Below are 22,128 nucleotides of genomic sequence, written 5' to 3'. Positions count from 1 at the left end.
TATCCTGGACTTAAACTCAGGATCCTCCTCACTCAGCCTCCTAGTGCTGGTTCTGTAGGCACTGGGCCACTGTCGTCATCAAAGGGACTGAAGTGATGGTTTGCAGGTGAAGAGCAGATGCTCCTCTTGCAGAGGTCCCAAGCTTAGTTCCCAGAACCGACTTGGCCACTCACAGACACTCCACTTGCAGGAGCTCTAATGCCCTCTTCAGCCTCTGCAGGCACTGCACACACATAGTACAAATGTACACATTCAGGCAAAACACAAATACTCATAAAATTTTTTAAAAAAATAAGGGTATTTATTTTTTTAAAGAAATACCATCAATCCAAAATCTTTTTGTTGTCCATAGTACTTACCAATGTTTTTTTAAAGCAGCAAATAGACTAAGGCACACATCTCTGAGATACAGTTATAAATAAATTGTAGATTACTTTTTCCTTGAATAAAATTTTGAAAATCATACTTAAAGTTCAAGCCATTGTTAAAAATGTAAAACAAAAACAAAAAAACCACAGAATTCTACAGCAAAACACTTAAATACCTCCTTTTAAGGTAATGGCAACCTACTCACTCATTAAATATGGAAAATGTGCGATGGCAAAGGTAATTTGAAATCAACCGTGGAATGCCTAGAATGCCATGTTAAGGAGTTTAAACTAATGTTATTCTCTGGTCTCTAAGGAGTATGCAATACTAAACTTTCAGGAACTTACAGCAATGAGATAAGAAAACTTGAGAGATTGACAGGCTGTCAGTAGGCTAGCACAGAAGACAAGCACTCATGAGGCAATTTAGAGAGAAATGCAGGAAGGTACTAAGAATTGCTAACTAAATGCCTAGAGACCAGAGAATGCAAATGAATTAAGCAAGCCAAAGGAAGAGCAGGATTCCTACCTATAGGGCACCCATACAAAAATATTGTTAGCATATCTTTCTTTTTTATTTTTCAAGAAAATTATAAACTTGGATATTACATAAAATGGCTTCTTTTGGCTTACTTAAAAAATAAAAATCCTGGGCAAGGGGTTCAATAGATAAAGTATTGAATGGGTTAAGCACTAGGACCAAATCTCAGTTCCTTAGCAGCCATTTAAAGCCAAGCTTTACTCCAGCCCTAGGGGTATGGAGACAGGCAGATCCTGGAGGATTACTCCAGCCCTCGGGGTATGGAGACAGGCAGATCCTGGAGGATTACTGGTCAACCAGTCTAAAGGAAACAGTGAGCTACAGGTTCAGTGTGAGACAGCAAAGAAAGACATCCACAGTCATCCTCTGGTTTCTACATAACGGTCCTTCCCCCCCCCCCCACCCCCGCCCACACCCCTCTGTCATACACAGGTTCTCTTCTCCAAACCTCCTAAATAGCCAAAGCAAAATCCACAACCTCCATGCAGCTGATAGGATGTCAGCTTCAGAACTTCTCACTTTTAACTGTGACTATAAATTCTTATGGTGTATCATTGTAGACGGGGTTTGAATAAGAATGCCCCATTGTTATGAAATATAAAGCAGTGAGGGCAGGTACCTTTGGCAGCCTTAGCCAAAGTGCATCCCTGAGAAATTACCATGCAACAGATCTGATATAAAAGAAGTTTATTGGGGGAGGGGAGAGGATTGAGGCCTTGGAAAAGGGATCAAGGCAGACAAGTGGACTTGCAGACAAGCAGACCAACAGGGCAGAGTCCTGAGCGCAGAGAGTGGCTGGGGGTGGGGGTGGGGTGGGGGCGGGGGCGGGGGCTCGTGCATGGAACAGAGAAAGGGAATGCCAGAACAAAGAGAGCTGGAATAGTTAGCAGGGCCTTCTATCTGGCAGCACACACCTGGTACACCCAGTGGCAGCAGGTCATGATGTAAGCAGCTGCTAAGTACCTGAGAGGGGCTAGTGGAACTGCCTGTGCACTCACACCCATAGGTTCATATATTTGAATGCTTTGTCCCTAGTTGGTAGAACTGTTTTGGAAGGATTAGGAGGTGTGGCCTTGTTGGAGGAGGTATGTCAGCTGCAGCTCCAGAGCCGCGCCTGCTGCTTTGCTCCCTGCCATAATGGTCATGGACTAACATTCAAAAACTGTAAGCAAGCCCCCAATAAACTTTATCTTTTGTAAGTTGCCTTAGTCGTGGTGTCTCTTCACAGCAATAGAAAGGTACTTAAGATACAAGGGGAAACCCTGAAAGGAGAATCAAATCTGATTTTTTGACCCCAGCTTGTTCTGCGATCTTAAGCCGGGGCGATGATAAGGAAAGATGGAAGGAGGTGATACACATGAAAGCACCTGTGGCAGTGGCTGGCATGTAGTAATGCACAGTGGATATTAGTGGGACGAAGTGCAGGCTGGAGCTCAGCTGCAAGTTAAATGTCATCTCACCAGTCACTGCACGTGCGTGGACGTACAGGAGGGATGCAGTTCCTAGGCTCACAGACCTTTGTCAGAGTTCCATAGTCAGGCCAGCATTCATAACTACTGTGTGTGTGTGTGTGTGTGTGTGTGTGTGTGTGTGTGTGTGTGTGTGTGTGTGTGTGTTTGGTGCTGTTTAATGAGCCTAAAACCTCGCACATGCTGGGCAAGCATCCAGTCATTGAGTTATATTTCTAGCCCCAAACAGAATACCTTTATAGCTTTATCTGTGTAAATGGTTTTTCCTTTAAAATCAATAGCGAAAATTGCTGCGCTTCACAATGCGAGAAAGCATTTTGACCCAGATTAACAGTTTGAGAGAATGTTCTCTGTGAATGAGCTAAACTGTTGCAATGGAGGTTTTCTGTATTTTTTATGTCCTTCCACCTCCTTGGGGCCCTCAATAGTTCTGTTCCCTGCTCTGGTAATCGCTTGATTGCTTGACACTTTTGTTGATTTTCTGGGTGGACTTTAATATCTTAATTAGGGTATGGGCTTTCTGGCCGTAGGATGGAATTAGCAAGTTTTAAGGTACCTACAGCTTGCTATAATTGGAAAACGCAGATCTCATGGCTGCCTTTATGAGTAACGAAAACACAGATTTTATCAACTGCTTGTCCCTAAAATGAACTTTGTATTTTATTTTAGAATAGACTATTCTCTAGTTTAATTTTGCTTAGGCAGCACTCTTTCCTTTATAGTAGTCAGCATTGTTAACATTTTTGAGAAGTCATAGACTTGATGGGGATCTGTGGGGGAGCTGCCGAATTACAGAAGAAATTATTGCAGTGGGAAGTGAATTGTCTGCTATTATAAACACTTGGTGACTCAGCAGATTCCCCCTTTTTTTTTTTTTTTTTTTTTTTTCTTTCCTAGCTTTACAGTTGTCCTTGTTGTTGCTGATAGGTTTTCCCATGATTTGAGAGATGTAAAGAGAAACCACTTTTGAACCAGATTTTGAGTACTGGGATACCAAAAGCAGAGGAACCCCCTCAGTCAGCAGAGTGCGGTAGTGTTGATGATGGGAGAACGCAGTGAACACGGTAGAGAATATCCGGAGTGCCCGAGAGAAACTGGTCTGTTTTGTTATACTCTTGGGTGATATTTCCAGCTAATAAAATTAGATTTAGAATTGTAATCTTAGAGGCAAACCTGAAAATACGTAACTAATCTCGTAGAATTTGGCAAGTTCTCTGTGTGTCTTCAACATCTGCAGGCAGTAATAGGACTGAAATATCTCTGAAGATGGATAATCAGTAAATGATAAGATTTTCTGGGCTTGATAGTATATCTCATTAGTAGAATTCAAATTTCAAATTAATGCCGTCCCAGAACCCACACTGGGCAGCTCAAAACCACCCAGCTCCAAGCGGCCTCGACAGGCATCTGTGCTCATGTGCAACAAGCCCATACTCAGATACACACACACACACAGTTAAAAGCAAAGCATTAAAGAAAGAAATTGAAGAAGACAGAATCAATATTATAAAAATAACTATATTACCAAAAGCAGTCTACATATTTAATACAATCAACATCAAAATTCCAGTGACATCGTTCACAGAATTAGCAAAAACAATCCAAAAATTCCTATTTAAGCACAAAAGACCATAAGTAGACAAAGCAATTCTAAGCAGAAAGAGCAATGCTAGAGACACCGCAATACCTGATCTCAAAAACAGTAGCCATAGTAGCAAAAAAGAGTATAGTACCAGCACAAAACACACACACAGACCAGTGAAATAGAATAGAGGACCCAGAAGAAAACCCATACAACTGCAACCACCTACTTTTCAACAGGGTTGTAATATATGTGTGTGTGTGTGTGTGTGTGTGTGTGTGTGTGTGTGTGTAATATAATGTGTATGTGTGTGTGTGTGTGTGTGTGTGTGTGTGTGTGTGTATAAGCCTCTTTAACATTCAGTACTGTGAAAACTGAGTGTTTATGTATCAAAGAATGAAACTATTCCTGTGTCTGATGATACACAAAAATCAAATTAAAATGAGATAAAAGATTTTAATGTAAGACCTGGAAGCTTAGAAAATGCTAAAGGAAACCAGGTTTAAAGGGATACTCCAAGATATAGGTATAAGAAGGGACTCCATTAGGAAATAATCCTGAGAAATGACAAATGGAATTAAATGATATTTAAAAGCCTCTGCACAGTAAAGAAAACAACAGAGGAATAAAAAGAAGCCTGTAGAGTTGGGGAAAGGCATTGTCAGCTATGTATCAGACAGGGGCATAATGTCTAATACATAAAAAGAACTGCCAAAATTAAATACTACGATAAATAAATCACCTAATCAGTAATTGAGCTAATGAGCTGCAGGAAGTTCGAAAAGAAGAAATACAAATAACCAACAAACATTTGAGAGTGCATGCAGCATCTGTGTCCATTAAAGAAATGCAAAGTATAGTAATTGCCTTCTGATTTCATCTCACCCCATCCGTAATGGCTATCACAAAGAAAATAACAGCAAAGATTGACCAGAGTATAGGGAAAGAGGACTCTTTACTCATTGCAGGTAGAAATGTAAGCTGGTAAGGAAGTCAGTGTGGATATTCCTTTTAAAAAAATCTAAAAATAGATCTACCATATTGCCAACCTAACAGCTGAAAGCTGGCTCCATGCTTAAGATTGCTTGCTCTTGCAGAAAACCTGGATTTCCAGCATCCACATGGTAGTTCACAACCATAAAACTCCAGTTCCTTGAGATCCGATGCCCTCTTCTGACGTCTACAAGTACCAGGGACATCCATGGTACACATACATACAGCAAGCAAACATTCATACACATAAATTAATTGAAAGTATCACGCCGAGGTATCTACCTGAACTAATCTAACTGAACATGGTATAGAGATACTTGCACATCCAGTGTTTATTATAACTCTATTCACAGTAGCTTGAAATGAAATCAGCCTAGATAAAGAAAATGTGGTATATACGATGTACGTTTTCAGCCATAAAAATGAAATCACAACATTTGCATGGAAATAGATATTACTAGAGATCATATTAAACAAAATAAGGTAGACTCAAAAACAAATACCACATTTTCCATATGTATGTAGATGATAGATAGATTGATAGATAACCATATTTGTGTGTGTGTGTGTGTGTGTGTGTGCACGCACACACATAACATAGCTCACATATGGAGGTCAGAGGATAGCTTGAAAGGAATAAATTCTGTCCTTCCACCATTTGAGTCCTGGGAATTGAACTCAGGGCATCAGACTTGGTGGCAAATCTGTTTAACTCCTTTACCTGTTTTTAAGTGGATTATTTGGGGTTGCATTATATTAGGTTGCATTTGGTGGTCTGCTGTCTGTTCCTTCTACATATGGAATCTGTTGTCAGATGAACAGTCAGCAGACATTTTCTCTGTCATACAGGTTGTCTCTTAACTCTGTTATTTCTTTGCTACACAGCAACTTTTGGGTTTAATATAATCCCGTTTGTCTATTTTACTAATGTTGCCTGTGTCATTGGGGTCCTAACTGACAAGTCACTATCCACACCACAGTCCTAAGGTTCCCCCTGTTTTTCTTGGTAATTTCGTAGTGGTAGATCTTTGATCCATTGTAGGTGGCTTTTGTTAGATTGTGGTGAAACCATTTGGGTCTAGAGTTTTCTTTGCAGAATATTTTAAACTATAACTTCAGTTTTTAAAAACAGATATAGAGATATTCAGATTATCTCTTAACTAAGTAAGGTTTGGAGATTTGGTCAGGGGTATAGTTGCTTTGTTGTCGTTTTTGTTTTTTGTTCTTTTTTGTTTTGGTGTGTGTGTGTGTGTGTGTGTGTGTGTGTGTGTGTAGACAGAAATCTCTTATGTATCCCAACTGATAACAGGTATGTGCCACCACTCCAGGAAATATTTGGTAGCTTATACTGCAATTTATAATAAATATACTCGACTATCTATTTCTTGGCACAGTTTTTAAAACCTTTGGGATCTCTGAAGTTGTGGTCTGTCTTATGCTAGTAAGATGGCTGATGTCTGGAGAGTTCTGGGGCACCTAAATACAGAGTTGTCAGGAGAACTAATGTATTTAGAGGGTTGGAACTTTCATCCCGTCAGGAGATGGCAAGAAACTTAATCTTTAGCTGTTGGCCAATAAATCACATCCCTGTATGAAGCCTCTATACAGAGTCTGGATGGCTATCTAGCGATCACCCAGTCCTGGGTTAGATTCTGCTGCGTGGGGGTGGAGGATTGTGGTAAGAGTTGGAGAGCTTCCAGGTTGCTGAATACAAAGATTCATGTGCCAGGAGTATAGCACACCCTAACTCTGGAAAATGAAGTTCCTACATTTGAGACCCTTTGGAATCTCACCCTGTGCATCTCTTTATCTGGATAATTCTTTGTAGTCTCATATTTTTGGTTGTGAGCCTAGCCTTTAATGGCTGAGCCGTCTCTCCAGCCCGTTGTATTCTGTAAAGCATACTTTGTAATGAATCAGCAGTAGTGAGTGGAGTGACTCCTTCAGTTCTGGGAGCCGTTCTAGCCAAAGTGAAACCCAAGAAGGGGCTTGGGGAGACACATAATTTAGTTCCTGTCCATCTGTGCTACTAGAGGCTGTACTTGTAATTGTTATCCAGAGTTGGGGACAGACTGAGAAATTGATCCCATAATATGGGATATAATTTAGTCCGGGAAGATGGTGCTAGGATGTATTGAATTAGGACTTGTACTATAGAATGTAATAGTGTGGGATTAAATATCTACCTACCAGCTGGGATTAAAGGTGTGTGCCACAACTACCGAGCAATTAATTCATCTTGTCTTTTCCTTGACCTTTTTTTTGCGGGGGTGGGGTGGGGGGTGGCTGCATGTATTTGTATGTACAAATAGTAACTTTCCCTGGGAAAATGTGAGTGAATTTTCTATTCACCTCATAAAAGGAACAGATAATAAACCAAAGTTATAGTGCCACCAAAGTCCAGCTTGTTGGAGTTTGCTTCGAGACTGTATGGGAGAAGCCCTACCCTGGCCTGACTGGCAATTCATGGAAACTATATTCTTAGAGCCCCCTTCCTGCACAGCTTACAGGCAGCTTGGTCTCAAAGTCTACTCTACCTAGCAGTTGTTACTGCTTGTCAGATTGAGAAGAGCCCTTGTCTATCTTATAAGTTATAGGAATTTCCTAAGACTCCTAAACAGTTTGCTTCCTGCGCCTTCTAATTTTGTTCCTATCTTGAATCTTCAAGAGTCTTTCTTCCTTAAGGAATGTTTCAAATCAAAGAAAATTGGAACACAATCTTGGGTGCCCTGGCTCATGTGTACCTGTGACGTGCTCAGGTCAAGGTCAAGTATCTTTCTCACTTGTTTTGTGCCTCCTTTTGTTTGTTTGGTTGGTTGGTTGGTTGGTTTCGTTTGGTTTGGTTTGGTTTTCAAGTCAGGGGTTAGCTGTCCTGGACTCACTTTATAGACCTCAAGTGCTTTGTAGTTGGTTTCTGCTTTTTGTTTCTTTTGTATTTTTGGTTTGGAGTCATTTGTTTGTTTGTTTGTTTGTTTTTGTTCTTTCAAGACAAGGTTTCACTGTGTAGCCTTAGCTGTCCTGGACTCATAGACCAGGCTGGTCCCGAACTCACATTTTGCCTCCATTTTTGAGACATGGTCTTTAACTGAACCTGAAACTTACTGATTTTGCTAGATTGGCTGGCCAGTGAGAAACCCCAGGAGTATCCTACCTCCACCTCTAAAGTACATCACACTTACTTTTTCATTAGGGGCTTGGGATCCAAAACCAGGACCTCATGCCTATCGGTCAGCGTCTTACTGACTGGACCATCTCCCAGTACCTTCAGGTGTGTCCATGGGTCATAAGACTGCTTTGAGGACTAAATTAATATAGTAAGGAAATCCTCAATAACTTAGAGAGTTCTACATTATTCTTTTTTTAATTTTTTTTATTTTTTACATACACATTTATATTATTACACACATATATAATAAACTACATACAGCAAGAAGAACTGTGAAACAATCAGGAATTATATTAATGTTACACTCATAGTGTTTTGGCTATTACATTATTCTTTTTTTGTTTTGTTTTGTTTTTCGAGACAAGGTTTCTCTGTGTAGCCTTGGCTTTCCTACACTCACTTTGTAAACCAGGCTGGCCTTGAACTCCTGAATGCTGGGATTAAAGGCATGTGGCACTACACCTGGCTGTTACATTATTCTTAAAGATATCTATGGCACTGGGCCTGCCAGCTAGCCTTCTGCCCTGACTTCCCTAAATGGAGCTGTGAGCCACTTCCAGGCAAATAGACTTTAGACAGTCCCTGCGTACTCACATAACTCCTGCTCATCTCCTCAGATGATTCGTGTCTGTGGGTGTGGGTTTGAATAGGGCCTGCTATTGGGTGAGCACCATGAGTCTGTTCTCCACATCCTGTCTCATGCTGGGTTTCTTTTGAAAGCTTTGTAGACAATGAATGACATTGCTTAATCTAGTACCTTCAGGGCTATTTTTGCTAGATAAGGAAAGAAGTCAACACATTCTTAAATATCTTACAAAATTGGAATGCAAAATATCATTTGTTTCTTTAGGACATAATTATAAGAAGTGTTATGAAATATAGAGTAAATATTTGTGCCAGAGTTGAAGGGTAAAAGAGATGTCATTTAACAAGTATTCTCTATCACCACCCTGTTACCCTCAGGACAGTCACTAAGAGAGCACACAGAGCAGTTTGGGAAATCTTCCTGGAAAAGTTTGCTTCAAACCAAAGAAGTGACTAGAATAGGAGACAGTTTTGTCTGTGCTTGCTTATTTTCTCAGTTTGCTAACCCTGTGCTACTGTCACTGGTTATACTGACCTGAAACCCGAAAGTGTCTTTATACTGCTTTCTCTGTAGTTGTATTAAAGTTTTCCATTGTGTAGAATACAGTAATTTTTTTATCTTAAGGAAAGTGTAGCCAGATACGGACAAGCAGGCCTCTACTCCTCTCACACCTTAGCCTGAAGCAGGAGGCTCTTGAGTTTGAAGATTGCCTGGCATGGTTAGATAGTAAATTCTAGAACAGCTAAAACCCTGTTGTTCATTTAATAAATAAATAAGCCCACCTCATTTCTGTGTGACTTAGGCAAATATATTCTCACAGTCTCAGATGGATAATGAAAGCATGCAGCATGCCTTCTACCCTCTTTCTGCAAATTTCTGCTGTTAAGATTGCTTGTTGAAGCTATGACAATGTCTAGGCATAACAGGTTTCACTGCCCTCTGCTGGTCCTAAGAACATACTCGCCCATTGGCTCAGTGTCCTTACTAACAGGGACACATATCCCTCCTTACAGTTGAACATAGCATGAAATCACCAAGTATGATCACCTCAGTTTTGCACCATTTTTCTGTCTCATTTTGTTGAAAAGATTTAGAAAAGTTTTACATATTTATTTAGTTTATGTGTAAACAGGAAAATTATTTCAATGGATTTGTGACCAGGAAAAGCAATTTGTAGCATGACTGAGAGTGATGCTTAAGGCCTAAGGCAGGGCTTTATTACACTGTCAGATTCACGGAGAGCCTCCTACACCTACTCTGAAAAGGCAGCCCCGTCTTCGGATCTCTTCTATATTAATAGTGTCAAGACTCTAGACTAAGCCAGGCATGGTGGCGCACATCTTTAATCCCAGCAGGTGATCAATGTGGATTTGAGGCCAGCCTGGTCTACAACGTGAGTCCAGGACAGCCAAGGCTATACAGAGAAACCCTGTCTTGGGGGAGAAGGGGGTAGAAGACTCTAGACTATTTAGAGCTGCTGTGGTTTACATTGTGCTGCATTTGTAAGAAATGGTTCTATCTTGAGTTATATTCAAGAGAAAGGCAACTTAGAACTGTGTTTGCAGGGAGGGGTGTGGCATGGATCTCTATATATTCCAAGCTGTCCTGAGACTCACTATGTACACCAAGCTGACTTTGAACTCACAGAGTTCCACTTGCCTCTGCCTCCCAAGTGTTGGGATTAAAGACATGCACCACTACACCCAGCTCAGAATTGTGTTTATCTTATTTGAATTTTATGCGTTTACAAGATTTTCAGATATACATGTCATGTTTTCACTCATGCAAAAATCTAAGGTCATATATTTTCATATATGACATGAAAACAGAAGAGGAAATATTTGGGGGCAGGAAGGGATTGGGGAGTAACAGAAAAGTATGAAGAAACTATAATGCTATGAAAATATCACAGTAAAATAAAAAGTCTCATTCAGAATAGGCCTTTGCTCTGTTACCAAAGTGAAGATCTCAGATGTCAAGGGGATAGTGTATAGTGCACTCACTGGATACCTTTCTGCACAGTGCAGAAGAAACACATGGTTCAGTGTCGTTTCCACTAACACGGCTAGCGGAACCACACACATTTTGTCCATGATTTTCCATGGAAGACAGGATCTGAAATGAGCAAATGAGGCATTGTAAAAACCAACCATGACCTTCCCCTCTTTCTGTCTGATGGTCAGCATCTGTTTATAGCCACCTTATAGAAGGGACTGTAGTTATAGCTAGTCACCTCCATAGCAGTACACAGCCTTGTCTTGAAAGGAACTTGCATCATATACGACACAGAGATTCTTGGAGGCAAAATCACAGTCACCTTGCTTGTAAGTATGTAAACCTAAATTTCACGGTAACTCCTGCTTTATGGTTGTTATGCTACAGCCCTAAAAAATGAAGTTTTGATGGATAATTCTGTATCTAACCTTAATAGTGATAATCTTTAGTATAAGATAATTCAGCTTATTAAATTACTTAAAAAGAAAAGTTAACAGAAAATGTACTTATAATCACAAAAATAAACTAGATTAATGCAATTACAGAAGATAAAATGGACCATAATTATTTTCTATTTTTTGCAACATTACCTACTATTTGCTGAGAGGTGGTGAATTATTTAATGTATTTTTAAAACACATCCTCCCAGAAACGGTGGTGTGCACTTCTTTAATCTCACCACTTAGAAGGTAAGGGAAGAAGAGTGAGAGTTCTGAGTTAGCCTTGGCCAGTGAGATGGATTAATAGATAAAGATGTTTGTTAGCAATCTTGAAAACTTGAATTTAAACTTAAGAACCCACACAGTAGAAGGAGAGAACCTACTCTATAGGTTGTCCTCCAACTTCTGAACACAGGCTGCAGCGCGCACACACGTGTACACAGAAGTCAAAGTAGGAAATTTTAGATTATTCGAGTTTTATGTTTAGCTTGTGTTGAGTTTTAGCGTGCATCTCAGAATAACTGTATAGTGCCCACCTTGTACAGACCGCAGTAGCAGATATTTTTGGTGTGTTCTATAATTTGTAGAATTATATTCTGTAGTTTATAGCATAGCTACTGTTGAAATGCTCACTGGGGCGAAGGGTTTCATGCAGAGCCTGCAGTTACCAATTGAACATGAGCACAGTGCTGACACTAAGCCTTTAAAGAAGTCTTTTCATCAGCTCTACAATTAACTATAGCACCTGTGACCTTCTGAACTGTCATAGTCTGCCAGCACTGTGCTGATAGATATTGCATGTTCCCGTAGAAGCTTGCCCCTGGAGTCAGCCAGTTTGCCTACACCTGTGTACAGGACCACCCCATTTGGACAAATCAGCAGTTTTGGGAGACAACGTTTTACAATGCAGTACAGGAGCAGGTTCGCTCCCTATATCTCTCAGCGAAGGACGACAATCATGCCCCACATCTGAAGCAGAAGGTAAGAGAGGGAAAAAAGGCACTTGTGTGTGGTTGGGATGGGCTGAAGAACAGATCAGGCAGATGTTTCTAGGCCCTAGGGACTCCACCCATGTGGTTCCTACGCACCTGTTGTCCTTTAATTCTGGTATTACATTTTCCTGTAATGACCCCATACTACAGTTCCTTAGCACTAGAATTGTTCTGTTATATTTTAATGAGAATTCCTTAGACACAACTGGATAAATTTGAATAGAAAAAACAAACCTAAAAGAGGCCAGGCAACTTCCTTGAAGAACTGCCAAGTTTGCCTCAGTGATAGGGTGCTTTTACCTAAGAAGCACAAGGCCCTGAGGTCAGTTACCAGCAAGAGGAAAGAAAAGAAATTAAAGTTAACTGACTTATAAAGATAAATACAAAAGTTAGTATTTCTGTTCAAAAACATGTCAGTAATAACCTAGGTCTTCCTTTAGGATTACTCCGTATGTTACATATGTGTGTGTGTATGAATAACACATACCAGGAAAATAAAATTTAAAATACTCCAATTTTTTTCTTTTATAACATATTTTTTACTTTTTACATATACATTTATATTATTACACATATGTACAATAAACTACCTGCAGCATGAAGAACCATGAAACAATCAGGAATTATATAAATGTTACAGTCTTAGTGTTTTGGCTATTTGTATTTGGCAGCCTTGAAGAAAACCTCTTTCCTATCTTGGTACATCATAAATTCTGAATGTAAATAAATACCTAACATATCTCATCATTATCAACTTGAAACATCTATCTAGACCTAAAAACATCTTAACCCCTAAGCAACTAAGCTTAATTATAAAACTAAACTATCTGATCTTCAACCCCATCAGAGACTTGAGAAGGAATAAAATTAATTACCTGAATACTCCAATTTTTAGATGTCATTACTAGCTCTCTGTTCTTAGACTGACTAGTCACATTATCCCCACACATGCTGGTTGGTGAAATATGTAGGTGTCTCTACTGTAAGATTCTCATGTCTGATACGTATAAGGCTAATAATTAAGAGCTCCTGGCACATACTAAATAGTAAGGATTAGAAATCACCATCCTCATGAAGTGAACTTACAGCAGCCTAAAGACTCAATGTTGATTCACTTGAGAGGGATTTTAAATTCAGCCTTTTTGAACTACAGAATTTTGGGAGTACATCACTACAGATCCTGTCAGTCATCATCTACTTCAGCTTATCTCTAGATAGGATGGGTTATCCTAGGCATCTGAGAGAAGATACAGTCATATTCAAATATGTCTGTGCTTAATCGTCTTAATCATATTTTTGGTTTATTAAACAAGAATAGAAACCTTGATAACAAATAGCATTAAATTGTGTCTAATTGTTATTGTTCAAATGTGAATTGTTTGCTTAATTACTATTCAGAAATTTTTGTTGTTGTTGTTAAGACAGTAAATGGACCACTTACGGTGTAACTTGTAGCAGATACAGAAATTGTTGGACTGAAACACCCAGAAATAATCAGACTCTTAGGGTGCCTTTGCTGATTTTTAAGCAGCTGTGATTTGCTGGCATTGAGATATCTACAAAGCACTCACACAGCAAGTGTATCATAACTGCTGTGTCCCTCCATTCTGAAAGAGTCCTGCCTATCTCTGCACCCAAGATTAGATACAATATGTTTCAGTACTCCATGGCTAGATAAAATGCTGTGCAGGTGTAAGTTGCTGTTACCATCAGGTATCTCTTCAGTCTTCCCACAGTTACCTACATACTTGTATGTTTGATAATGTTTTACAAGGAGATCTAGCAGTACTTTTGTGACCTTGATCATTCTGTTTCCTCTCAAAGAGCAAAAGAAAAATAACAATAATTTTAGCAGATACTTAGGTGTTTCTACAAGCACTTACAGGAATTCTGTTAATTTTTGTAACTAGTAGCTTCAAAGAAATAAAGCCACAGAGTGAAGTGTAGACTCACTGAGATGTTGGAGTGAGAACATGCCTCTGTGTTTTGCTACTGTTTCTTTGGGTTTGCCGTGTGGTAGCAATGGAGGCATGCGGGCCAGGGAAAGACTCCGGTGTGCTTTGTGGGCTTGTTAGACAGTTTCACCTCTGCTGACACAGGTACTTAACAGCCGCTTCCCAGCATTTCAAGAGATGCAGCCCAACAGGCTGACGCACACTAGTAATCCCAGCACTTGGGAGGTAAGAACAGAGGATCAGGAGTTCACAGTCATTTCAGCTACACAGCAAATTCAAGATGAGACCCTTCCCAAAAATAAAAAGGAAATCCACTTTCCTGATCATTAAGTATTTTCTTGATATTTTCCTTAAAAATATTGTATACTGATAAAATATACTAAAAGATACAGAATATTCCATGAGAAGACTGAGATTTAAGACATGGACAGGTTTCAATGCCTTCAATATCTGTGGAGCACACATGAAGTGATGGCTTATTTTGCTTTTTTTTCTAGGATAAGCTTCCTGATGGCCAATCTCAGGAGAAGACAGCAATGGACTTGGCAGCCGAGCAGCTTCGCCTTTGGCCTACTCTGAGCAAGTCAACTCAGCAGGAGCTGGTGCAACATGAGGAAAGCACTGTCTTCAGTCAAGCTATTCACTTTGCAAATCTCATGGTGAACTTGTTAGTTCCACTAGACACAAGTAAAAACAAGCTCCTTCGAGCATCCGCTCCAGGAGACTGGGAAAGTGGGAGCAACAGCATTGTCACAAACAGGTACTAAGATGGAGCACATAGCTGCTCCTCTTCTTCTCAGAGCTAGTCAGATCTCAGCAGAGACATAGCAAATACTGCTGTACACACTCTAGAACTGACCATTTTTCTCATCTCTTCCTTGCTTGGCCCTTCTTTTTTTTTTTTTTTTTTCCATCTTTCTTTTTTTTTTTTTTTTTTTTTTTTTTTTTTTTTTTTTTTTTTTCATTTTAATTTTTATTAATTTATTCTTGTTACATCTCAATGGTTATCCCATCCCTTGTATCCTCCCATTCTCCCCCCCCCCTATTTTCCCCTTATTCCCCTCCCCTATGACTGTTCCTGAGAGGGATTTCCTCCCCTTGTTTATGCTCATAGGGTATCTAGTCTCTTCTTGGTAACCTGCTATCCTTCCTCTGAGTGCCACCAGGTCTCCCCCTCCAGGGGACATGGTCAAATATGAGGCACCAGAGTACGTGGGAAAGTCATATCCCACTCTCCACTCAACTGTGGAGAATGTCCTGTCCATTGGGTAGATCTGGGTAGGGGTTTAAAGTTTTGGCCCTTCTTTTAAATAAAATAAAATAAAACTTTCCTTCATCCTACTTAATCTGCCCTCTCTGGAACACACACACACACAGACACACACAAACACACAAACACACACACACACACACACACACACACACACACACACACACATCCCTCTTCTGTCTCAGGACCTAATCTCTCAAAAGTCTATACCACTGATGTTGCCTGTCAGTCACATTCTACTAAAGCAAAGTGCTCTGAAAAATGCTGGTGAGCAACTTCTTGTCAAGGTGATTGTTTGTTGGCCCTCTTGTTTCTCAATTTATCTATAGAATTTGTTTAATTATGTTATATTAATTGTATTTCACTACTGTGACAGAAACATCTGAGAGAAATGAAGAGAAGTGCTTATTTTTGAGATTTTCACACAGTTCAGTCCATTATTGCTTGACCCCATGAGCTTGGGTGGAACATCATGGTAGCAAGACACAAGTGTCTCCACCTCGTTTCCGATGAGAAGCAGCGAGAAGGGACTGCAGGAAGGAACCAAAGCAAGACCCCTGCCACAAGATAACACTCCAACTCCCGATGACTTACTTGTGCCCACCTCCTACTCTTTACCACTTCCAATGGAACCATCATATTATAAACAGTTGAGAGCCGTCCAGAGCTGATCAGTTCTCAAAGGCCCACCTACTGGCCAGCCAGCTCTCAATCCATGAGTCTATAGGGTCCATTTCAAATTCAAACCCTAACATAATCTCCTCAACCTCACCTTCTTCTCTATTCTCCATGGCCCAACAATAAAACACAGAGCCTTTACTATGACCTGCAAGGCCTAATAGGGACTGTAACCTGGCTGTGATGCTAATCTTCCTGTCATTCTCTTTTCAACCAGCCTGTCCTTTCTCCCAGCATGAATCCTCAGACACTCTAAGCTGCCTGCTTATTCTTCTCCATCTACACTATCTAACGCTGTCTCCAATTGTACCAAGAATCTCTTCCTTAGCTTTGGATTCTTGGTCAAGTGTCACCCATCAGATAGGCGTAACCCTTTTTTATGTGTCCAAATTGTTATTTTTTACTTTAATGAGTTGGCTCCATCTGTCACCTGCACCCCACCCCCACCCCTGGGTGTTGTCCATAACTTGATTTCTTCCCCTTTTCTTTTCTCTTTTACTTTTGTTTCTGATTAACGGGTTTGGCGTTTGGGGTTTTTGAGGCAAGATCTCACTAGGCTGGGCTCAAGTTTGTGATCATCCTGTCGGCCTCCTAAGCTACACCACCAGCCGCAGCACAGTCTGACATATTTTCACATGTGCGTGTTGTCTGTGCCCTTTCTTTGTTGTGCTCATTGTTCAGTTCTCTACATCTTTGTAGCTAGTAGGTGCTAGGCAACAATGTTTAACTGAGTTGGTGATTAAGTGAATAAATAAATGAACTACCTGCTGAGTCGCATTTTTAGCTCTCTAGTAATAGATGTTGCAATGCCTGGCTAGTCCTACTTCTCATAAACTTGTCAGACTTCTTCAGGCAGCTTTTTTTTTTTTTTTTTCTTTTTTTTCTTCACTCCTGCTTCATTTCACTTCAGATGTGTTGCCTTGCTTACATGAGTTTACCACCTACAGAAGAATGTAGCTTGACAGTGGCTCTAAGAGTTATGACTTACTGCAGGATTTGAGGTGCAGGGGAGCAAGGAGAGAGAAATTCTGGCAAGAGAAAGGGTTATACCGGTCTCATTCTTCCATCTGGAAGACCATGTAGGTTTCTGAAGAAGCTCCTGTTCTCTGCCTACCCAGGTCCATGTCCCATAGTCACTGGCCTTGCTTCTGTGATGATTAACTTGGAAGGACAGGTTTTTTAGAAGGTTCTAGTAGCAGATAATAAGTGACACAGTCGTCCTTTGCTTTATCTTCTTTGGTTTCTAAGTTTCTTTTGGGAGAGTAATAGAAGGCATTGCTCACAATAACAAATCTTCATCCAATAGATGATACTTAAATATAAGCACATAAACAGCATTTCCCACCTGCCACTCCGAGAAAGAAACCAGAGAGTTAAGTGTGTCTCTCCTACTGACTATCCTCCTCTTTTAACAAGTTTCAGTTCCTCTGTAAAGAGACTATAATGTTGTCATTTTTTTTTAATATGAGGCCTGCCTATGATTTCTTTCCTTGGCTCTGTTAGTATTGCAGGAAGTGTAGCTGAGAGCTATGATACAGAAAGTGGGTTTGAAGATTCAGAAAACAATGATGTTGCCAACTCCGTTGTGAGGTTCATTGCCCGATTTATTGACAAGGTTTGTACAGAGAGTGGGGTGACGCAGGACCACATCAGGAGTCTCCACTGCATGATACCAGGTAATCAGTCCCTCGAGGCTAAAGGATCAGAGTGCTGCAGTGGGCATCACCAGAACAATGCCTGTGCTGCTGCTTGCTTGTCTCTGATTTGCTTTTTATTTCTTTTAGTTTTGTTCTTTTTCTAAAGCAAGGTCTTGTGTGACCCAGGCTACCCTCACATTAGCAGTGTACTCAGCCTGTCCTTGTTTTCCTGATCCACAGCTTCTGCCTCACAAGTGCTGGGATTATAGGCATATGCCACCATGACAGGTTCCAAAGTTTTACTAAATTGTGGCAAAATTAACATGAATTGCATTAATTATAGTTACAATGTTTAATCATTCCAAATAGATTGGTAAATATTATTGGGTAATAATTTCTGTTTCTTCAGTCCCTACCCCTGGAAATATCTAACCTGCTTTCTGTTTTTATGAACCGATCTGTTCTAGTGATTTTACATATGTGGAATCATATGTTTCAACTTTTTCCAGTAGCATGTTTTCAGGGTTCATCTGTGTGTTACTTCACTCATTCGTTTTTTTTTATTAAATACTATTCCATTCTATGGATATATCTTATTTGTTCAGCCATTCATTTGTCAATGGAGACAGGTTTTTCCACTTTTAGAGATTTGTGAATGATGATGCTATGAATATTTGTATACAGGTATCTGCTTGAGTACTTGTTTTCACTTATTTGGCGATATATACCTAGAAATAGAATTTTATGGGTTACATGGTTATTATATTTTAACTCTTGGAGGACCTGTCAATTTTTAATTAGTTTTTCACCCTAACATATCTGGAATTTCCTTGTTCTCCCTGGTTTATTCTCTTTCTTTTTGAATACTCTGGCTCATCCTAGGAATTGTAGCTATGCACATTGAGACCCTAGAGGCAGTACATCGAGAGAGTAGAAGACTTCCACCTATCCAGAAGGTAATTACCCCACATGTGTGCTTTCCAGGTGCAACAGCCCTTTCAAAACACAGCAGCGATGGCTACTGTGCTCTAGACAGTGCCTTCTCAGCCATTTACAGACAGTTCAATGATGCATTAAAGGCTTTGAGGAGTTTCCCCTGCAGAGTTTTGTAAGCTACTGAAATAGGAATGCTGTCTCTTTTGTGATTCAGCAAAAGAACAATAATAGCGTCTTGTTAACTCCACCTTTATATGGAATTAAATCATGAATAACTCTAATTCCCAAGCCCAATCCCAGGGTTTATATACCCCTCCCAAGAAGAAAGCACTGGGTTCTTGAGTCTGAGTGTCCATGACGAACAGCTGAGAAATTATTAAGGACTTGGACTCTCTGGTCTCCTGAATTAGAAAACCCTGAGACCTAGAAATCTGTGTTTTAAGCCACTCAGATAGTTACTTTGTTGCTGGCCTCACACCTATTGCAGGCTACAATCTGGGCCCTCAGCTCTCTGACAGACTTTTAAAATACATCTAAAGAAGCAATCAGAAGCCATATAGGTAGGAGCAGCAATTCTGCCTGAGGCTTAAGATTGAGCAGTCACAGCCAGTCACACTGGTGCACCCCTGTGACCCCAGGACTCAGGGAGGCAGCAGCAGGCGGGTCTCTGTGAGTTGGGGGCCAGAACAGCTAAGAGTACATAGAGAAACCTTGTCTCGAAAAAACCAAAACCAACCAAACAAAAGAGATATAGTGGTCATTACACTTTGATTTCGGCATTTAGTTCTAAATTCCTAGAGCCTTAAAAGAGAATAATGCTTATTTAGGTTGGTTTTATGAGGGGTTTTTGTTTTGTTTCTTAGTTTTGGGGTTGTGTTGGGCTTGTGGGGTGTTTTATTTGGTTTTGGGTTTTGTTTTTTGTTTGGTTGTTTTGAGACAGGGTCTCAGTATGTAGCTCTGGCTCTGATTGTCCTGGAGCTCCCGCTATATAGACCAGGCTGGCCTCCAAATAACAGAGATCCACTTGCCTAAGCCTCCCCAGTGCTTGAACTAAAGGTGTGCATCACTATGCCCAGTTGAGTTAAGTAGTTTTTATTGCAGACTGAAAAGCAGATGTTCAGCTGTTCAGGGGGAATGATATTTTTCCTTACCTACATCTCCGAAGAGGAATCTTATCATGTTGTTCCTCATATACTGGACACTAAGCTAAATTTCTCATGTATGATGTTAATTACTTGTCCAAAAAGGATTAACTCTTCTTTAAAAAAAAAAAAAATCCATGACGAACCGTGGGGGAGACACAAGGGAGGCCAGCCCGGAGGAGGAGGGCAGGTGGAGGGGGCAAGGTGAATGCCAGCCGGGCGGCAGCGGGAAGGCCAGGCCAGCCAGGACGAGAGTGAGACGGCTTAAAACAAAAACAACAAAAGCTAACAATGGAGTCATGCATGGATGGCAGCACTCACCTATAATCTCAGCGGAGAAGGGCAGGCAAAGAATGAGGAAGGCACAGCCAAGTCGCAAGGAGAGGAGGAACGATAAGAAAGACACACATGCAGGCAGGCATACAGACAGACAGACCTACAGACAGACCACACACCACAGACAGACACACACACACGACAGACACACACATACAGACAGACACACACACATCATACAGACACCACATACAACAGACATCACACACAGACATACAGCACACCTACACACACATACAGACACACACAGACATACATACAGACACACACATACATACATACACACACAATACACACAACATACACACACACAGACACACACATACAATACATACACACACACACACACATACACACACACATACATACATACACACATGCATACATACACACACATACATACACACACACATACACACACAACACACACACACATACACCACACAGACATACACACACACATACATACAACACATACACACACATACATACACACAGACATACATACACACACATACATACACACAACATACAGACACACACACATACAGACACACACACACATACAACATACACACAACAGATACAACACACACACATACATACACACACAACATACAGACTACACACACATACATACATACACACACATACACACATACACACACATACATACATACATACACACACACATACATACACACACATACATACACACACACACACACATACATACATACATACATACATACAATTAATACTTAAAAGATTTTCTGCCAGGTGGTGGTGACATATTCCTTTAATCCCAGCACTTAGGAGGCAGAGGCAGGTGGATCTCTGAGTTCGAGGCCAGCCTCATCTACAGAGCAAGTTCCAGGACAGCCAAGAGTATACAGAGAAACCCTGTCTTGAAAAACCAGAAAATCCCAACTCCATTTAAGTGTTTCTTTCTTTGGTGTACAGTACTGTTTGATGTAAAGTTTAAGCTTAAAACACACAATGTAACACCTTCCCTTCCCACCTTTGTCTCTGCCGTAGCCACCACACACCATCTTTATTAGTTGTTTACATTCTTGATGTTTTTTTTCTTTTACATTTCATTTTTTAAAGGTTATACAATGATTGTTTGAATGGACATTTCAAACTATTTCCTGTGTTTTTACTATTAATAAGCAATTCAGCAAAGAATCTTTTCATACTTGGACTTAGAAACTCTCTTTCTGCTTCTTCCCAAGTCAGACTCAGGGTTGGCTCAGGGTTTCCAAACTATGCATGAAAAGGCAACCTGAAACTAAAGAATGGAAATACTCAAGAGTTGCTTTAAAAACACTTACCTATTTTTAGCCCAAGATTCTTCGACCAGCTCTACTGCCAGGAGAAGAGATCGTATGTGAAGGCCTTCGAGTCCTGCTGGACCCTGATGGTCGGGAAGAAGCCACAGGAGGACTCCTCGGAGGGCCGCAGCTCCTACCTGCAGAAGGCGCCTTATTCCTCACCACCTACAGAATTCTGTTCAGAGGGACGCCACATGACCAGCTAGGTATGGCCCAGCACACACGTCAGAGCAGGAATCCCTGTATGCCACTTGAGGTTTTATTTATCCATGCAAAATGATTTACATACCATTTCAAACCTAGAAAAGAAAAAAGGTAGGCTTGGTGTTGAAATCTCATTTTGTGGGCTGGAGAAATGGCTCAGTGGTTAAGGGTACCACCTGCTCTTCCAGAGGTCCTGAGTTCAATTCCCAGCAACCACATGGTGACTCACAACCATCTATAATGTGATCTGATGCCCTCTTCTGCAGATAAAGCACTCATATACAATAAATACAATAAATAAATCTTTTTTAAAAAAACAAATCTCGTTTTGTTCTCTTTTGTTTGAAATTTTAATGTTGTATATTTTAGACTTTAGATATGAGCTTAATAAGTTGAAAAATGCAGAGACTGAGGAATTCTGAAGACAGGGAACAAATATAGAAGCCTTTCAGTTCAAGAATCCTAGCCCAGGCCTTGCCAGCTCTGGCTCAGCTGTGGGCCTTT

The 22,128-nt window shown here is 40.4% G+C and overlaps 1 protein-coding gene across 1 annotated transcript in view; it reads left to right on the top strand.

Moving 5' to 3' along the window:
- The window catches only part of Sbf2 (SET binding factor 2), a 319,337-nt gene that overhangs the window by 236,051 nt on the left and 61,158 nt on the right, over nt 1-22,128 (top strand). Inside the window, exons 19-23 of the mRNA XM_051149227.1 lie at nt 11,951-12,121; nt 14,591-14,847; nt 17,539-17,711; nt 18,555-18,628; nt 21,431-21,626. Coding sequence (XP_051005184.1) covers nt 11,951-12,121; nt 14,591-14,847; nt 17,539-17,711; nt 18,555-18,628; nt 21,431-21,626 — 871 coding nt within the window. The remainder of the gene's footprint in view (nt 1-11,950; nt 12,122-14,590; nt 14,848-17,538; nt 17,712-18,554; nt 18,629-21,430; nt 21,627-22,128) is intronic.

The sequence above is a fragment of the Acomys russatus genome, chromosome 7 (assembly GCF_903995435.1).
Source record: "Acomys russatus chromosome 7, mAcoRus1.1, whole genome shotgun sequence".
In the NCBI taxonomy this organism is placed as follows: domain Eukaryota; kingdom Metazoa; phylum Chordata; class Mammalia; order Rodentia; family Muridae; genus Acomys; species Acomys russatus.
Note: the sequence above shows the minus strand (reverse complement) of the source record. Positions and strands in the feature narration are given on the sequence as shown.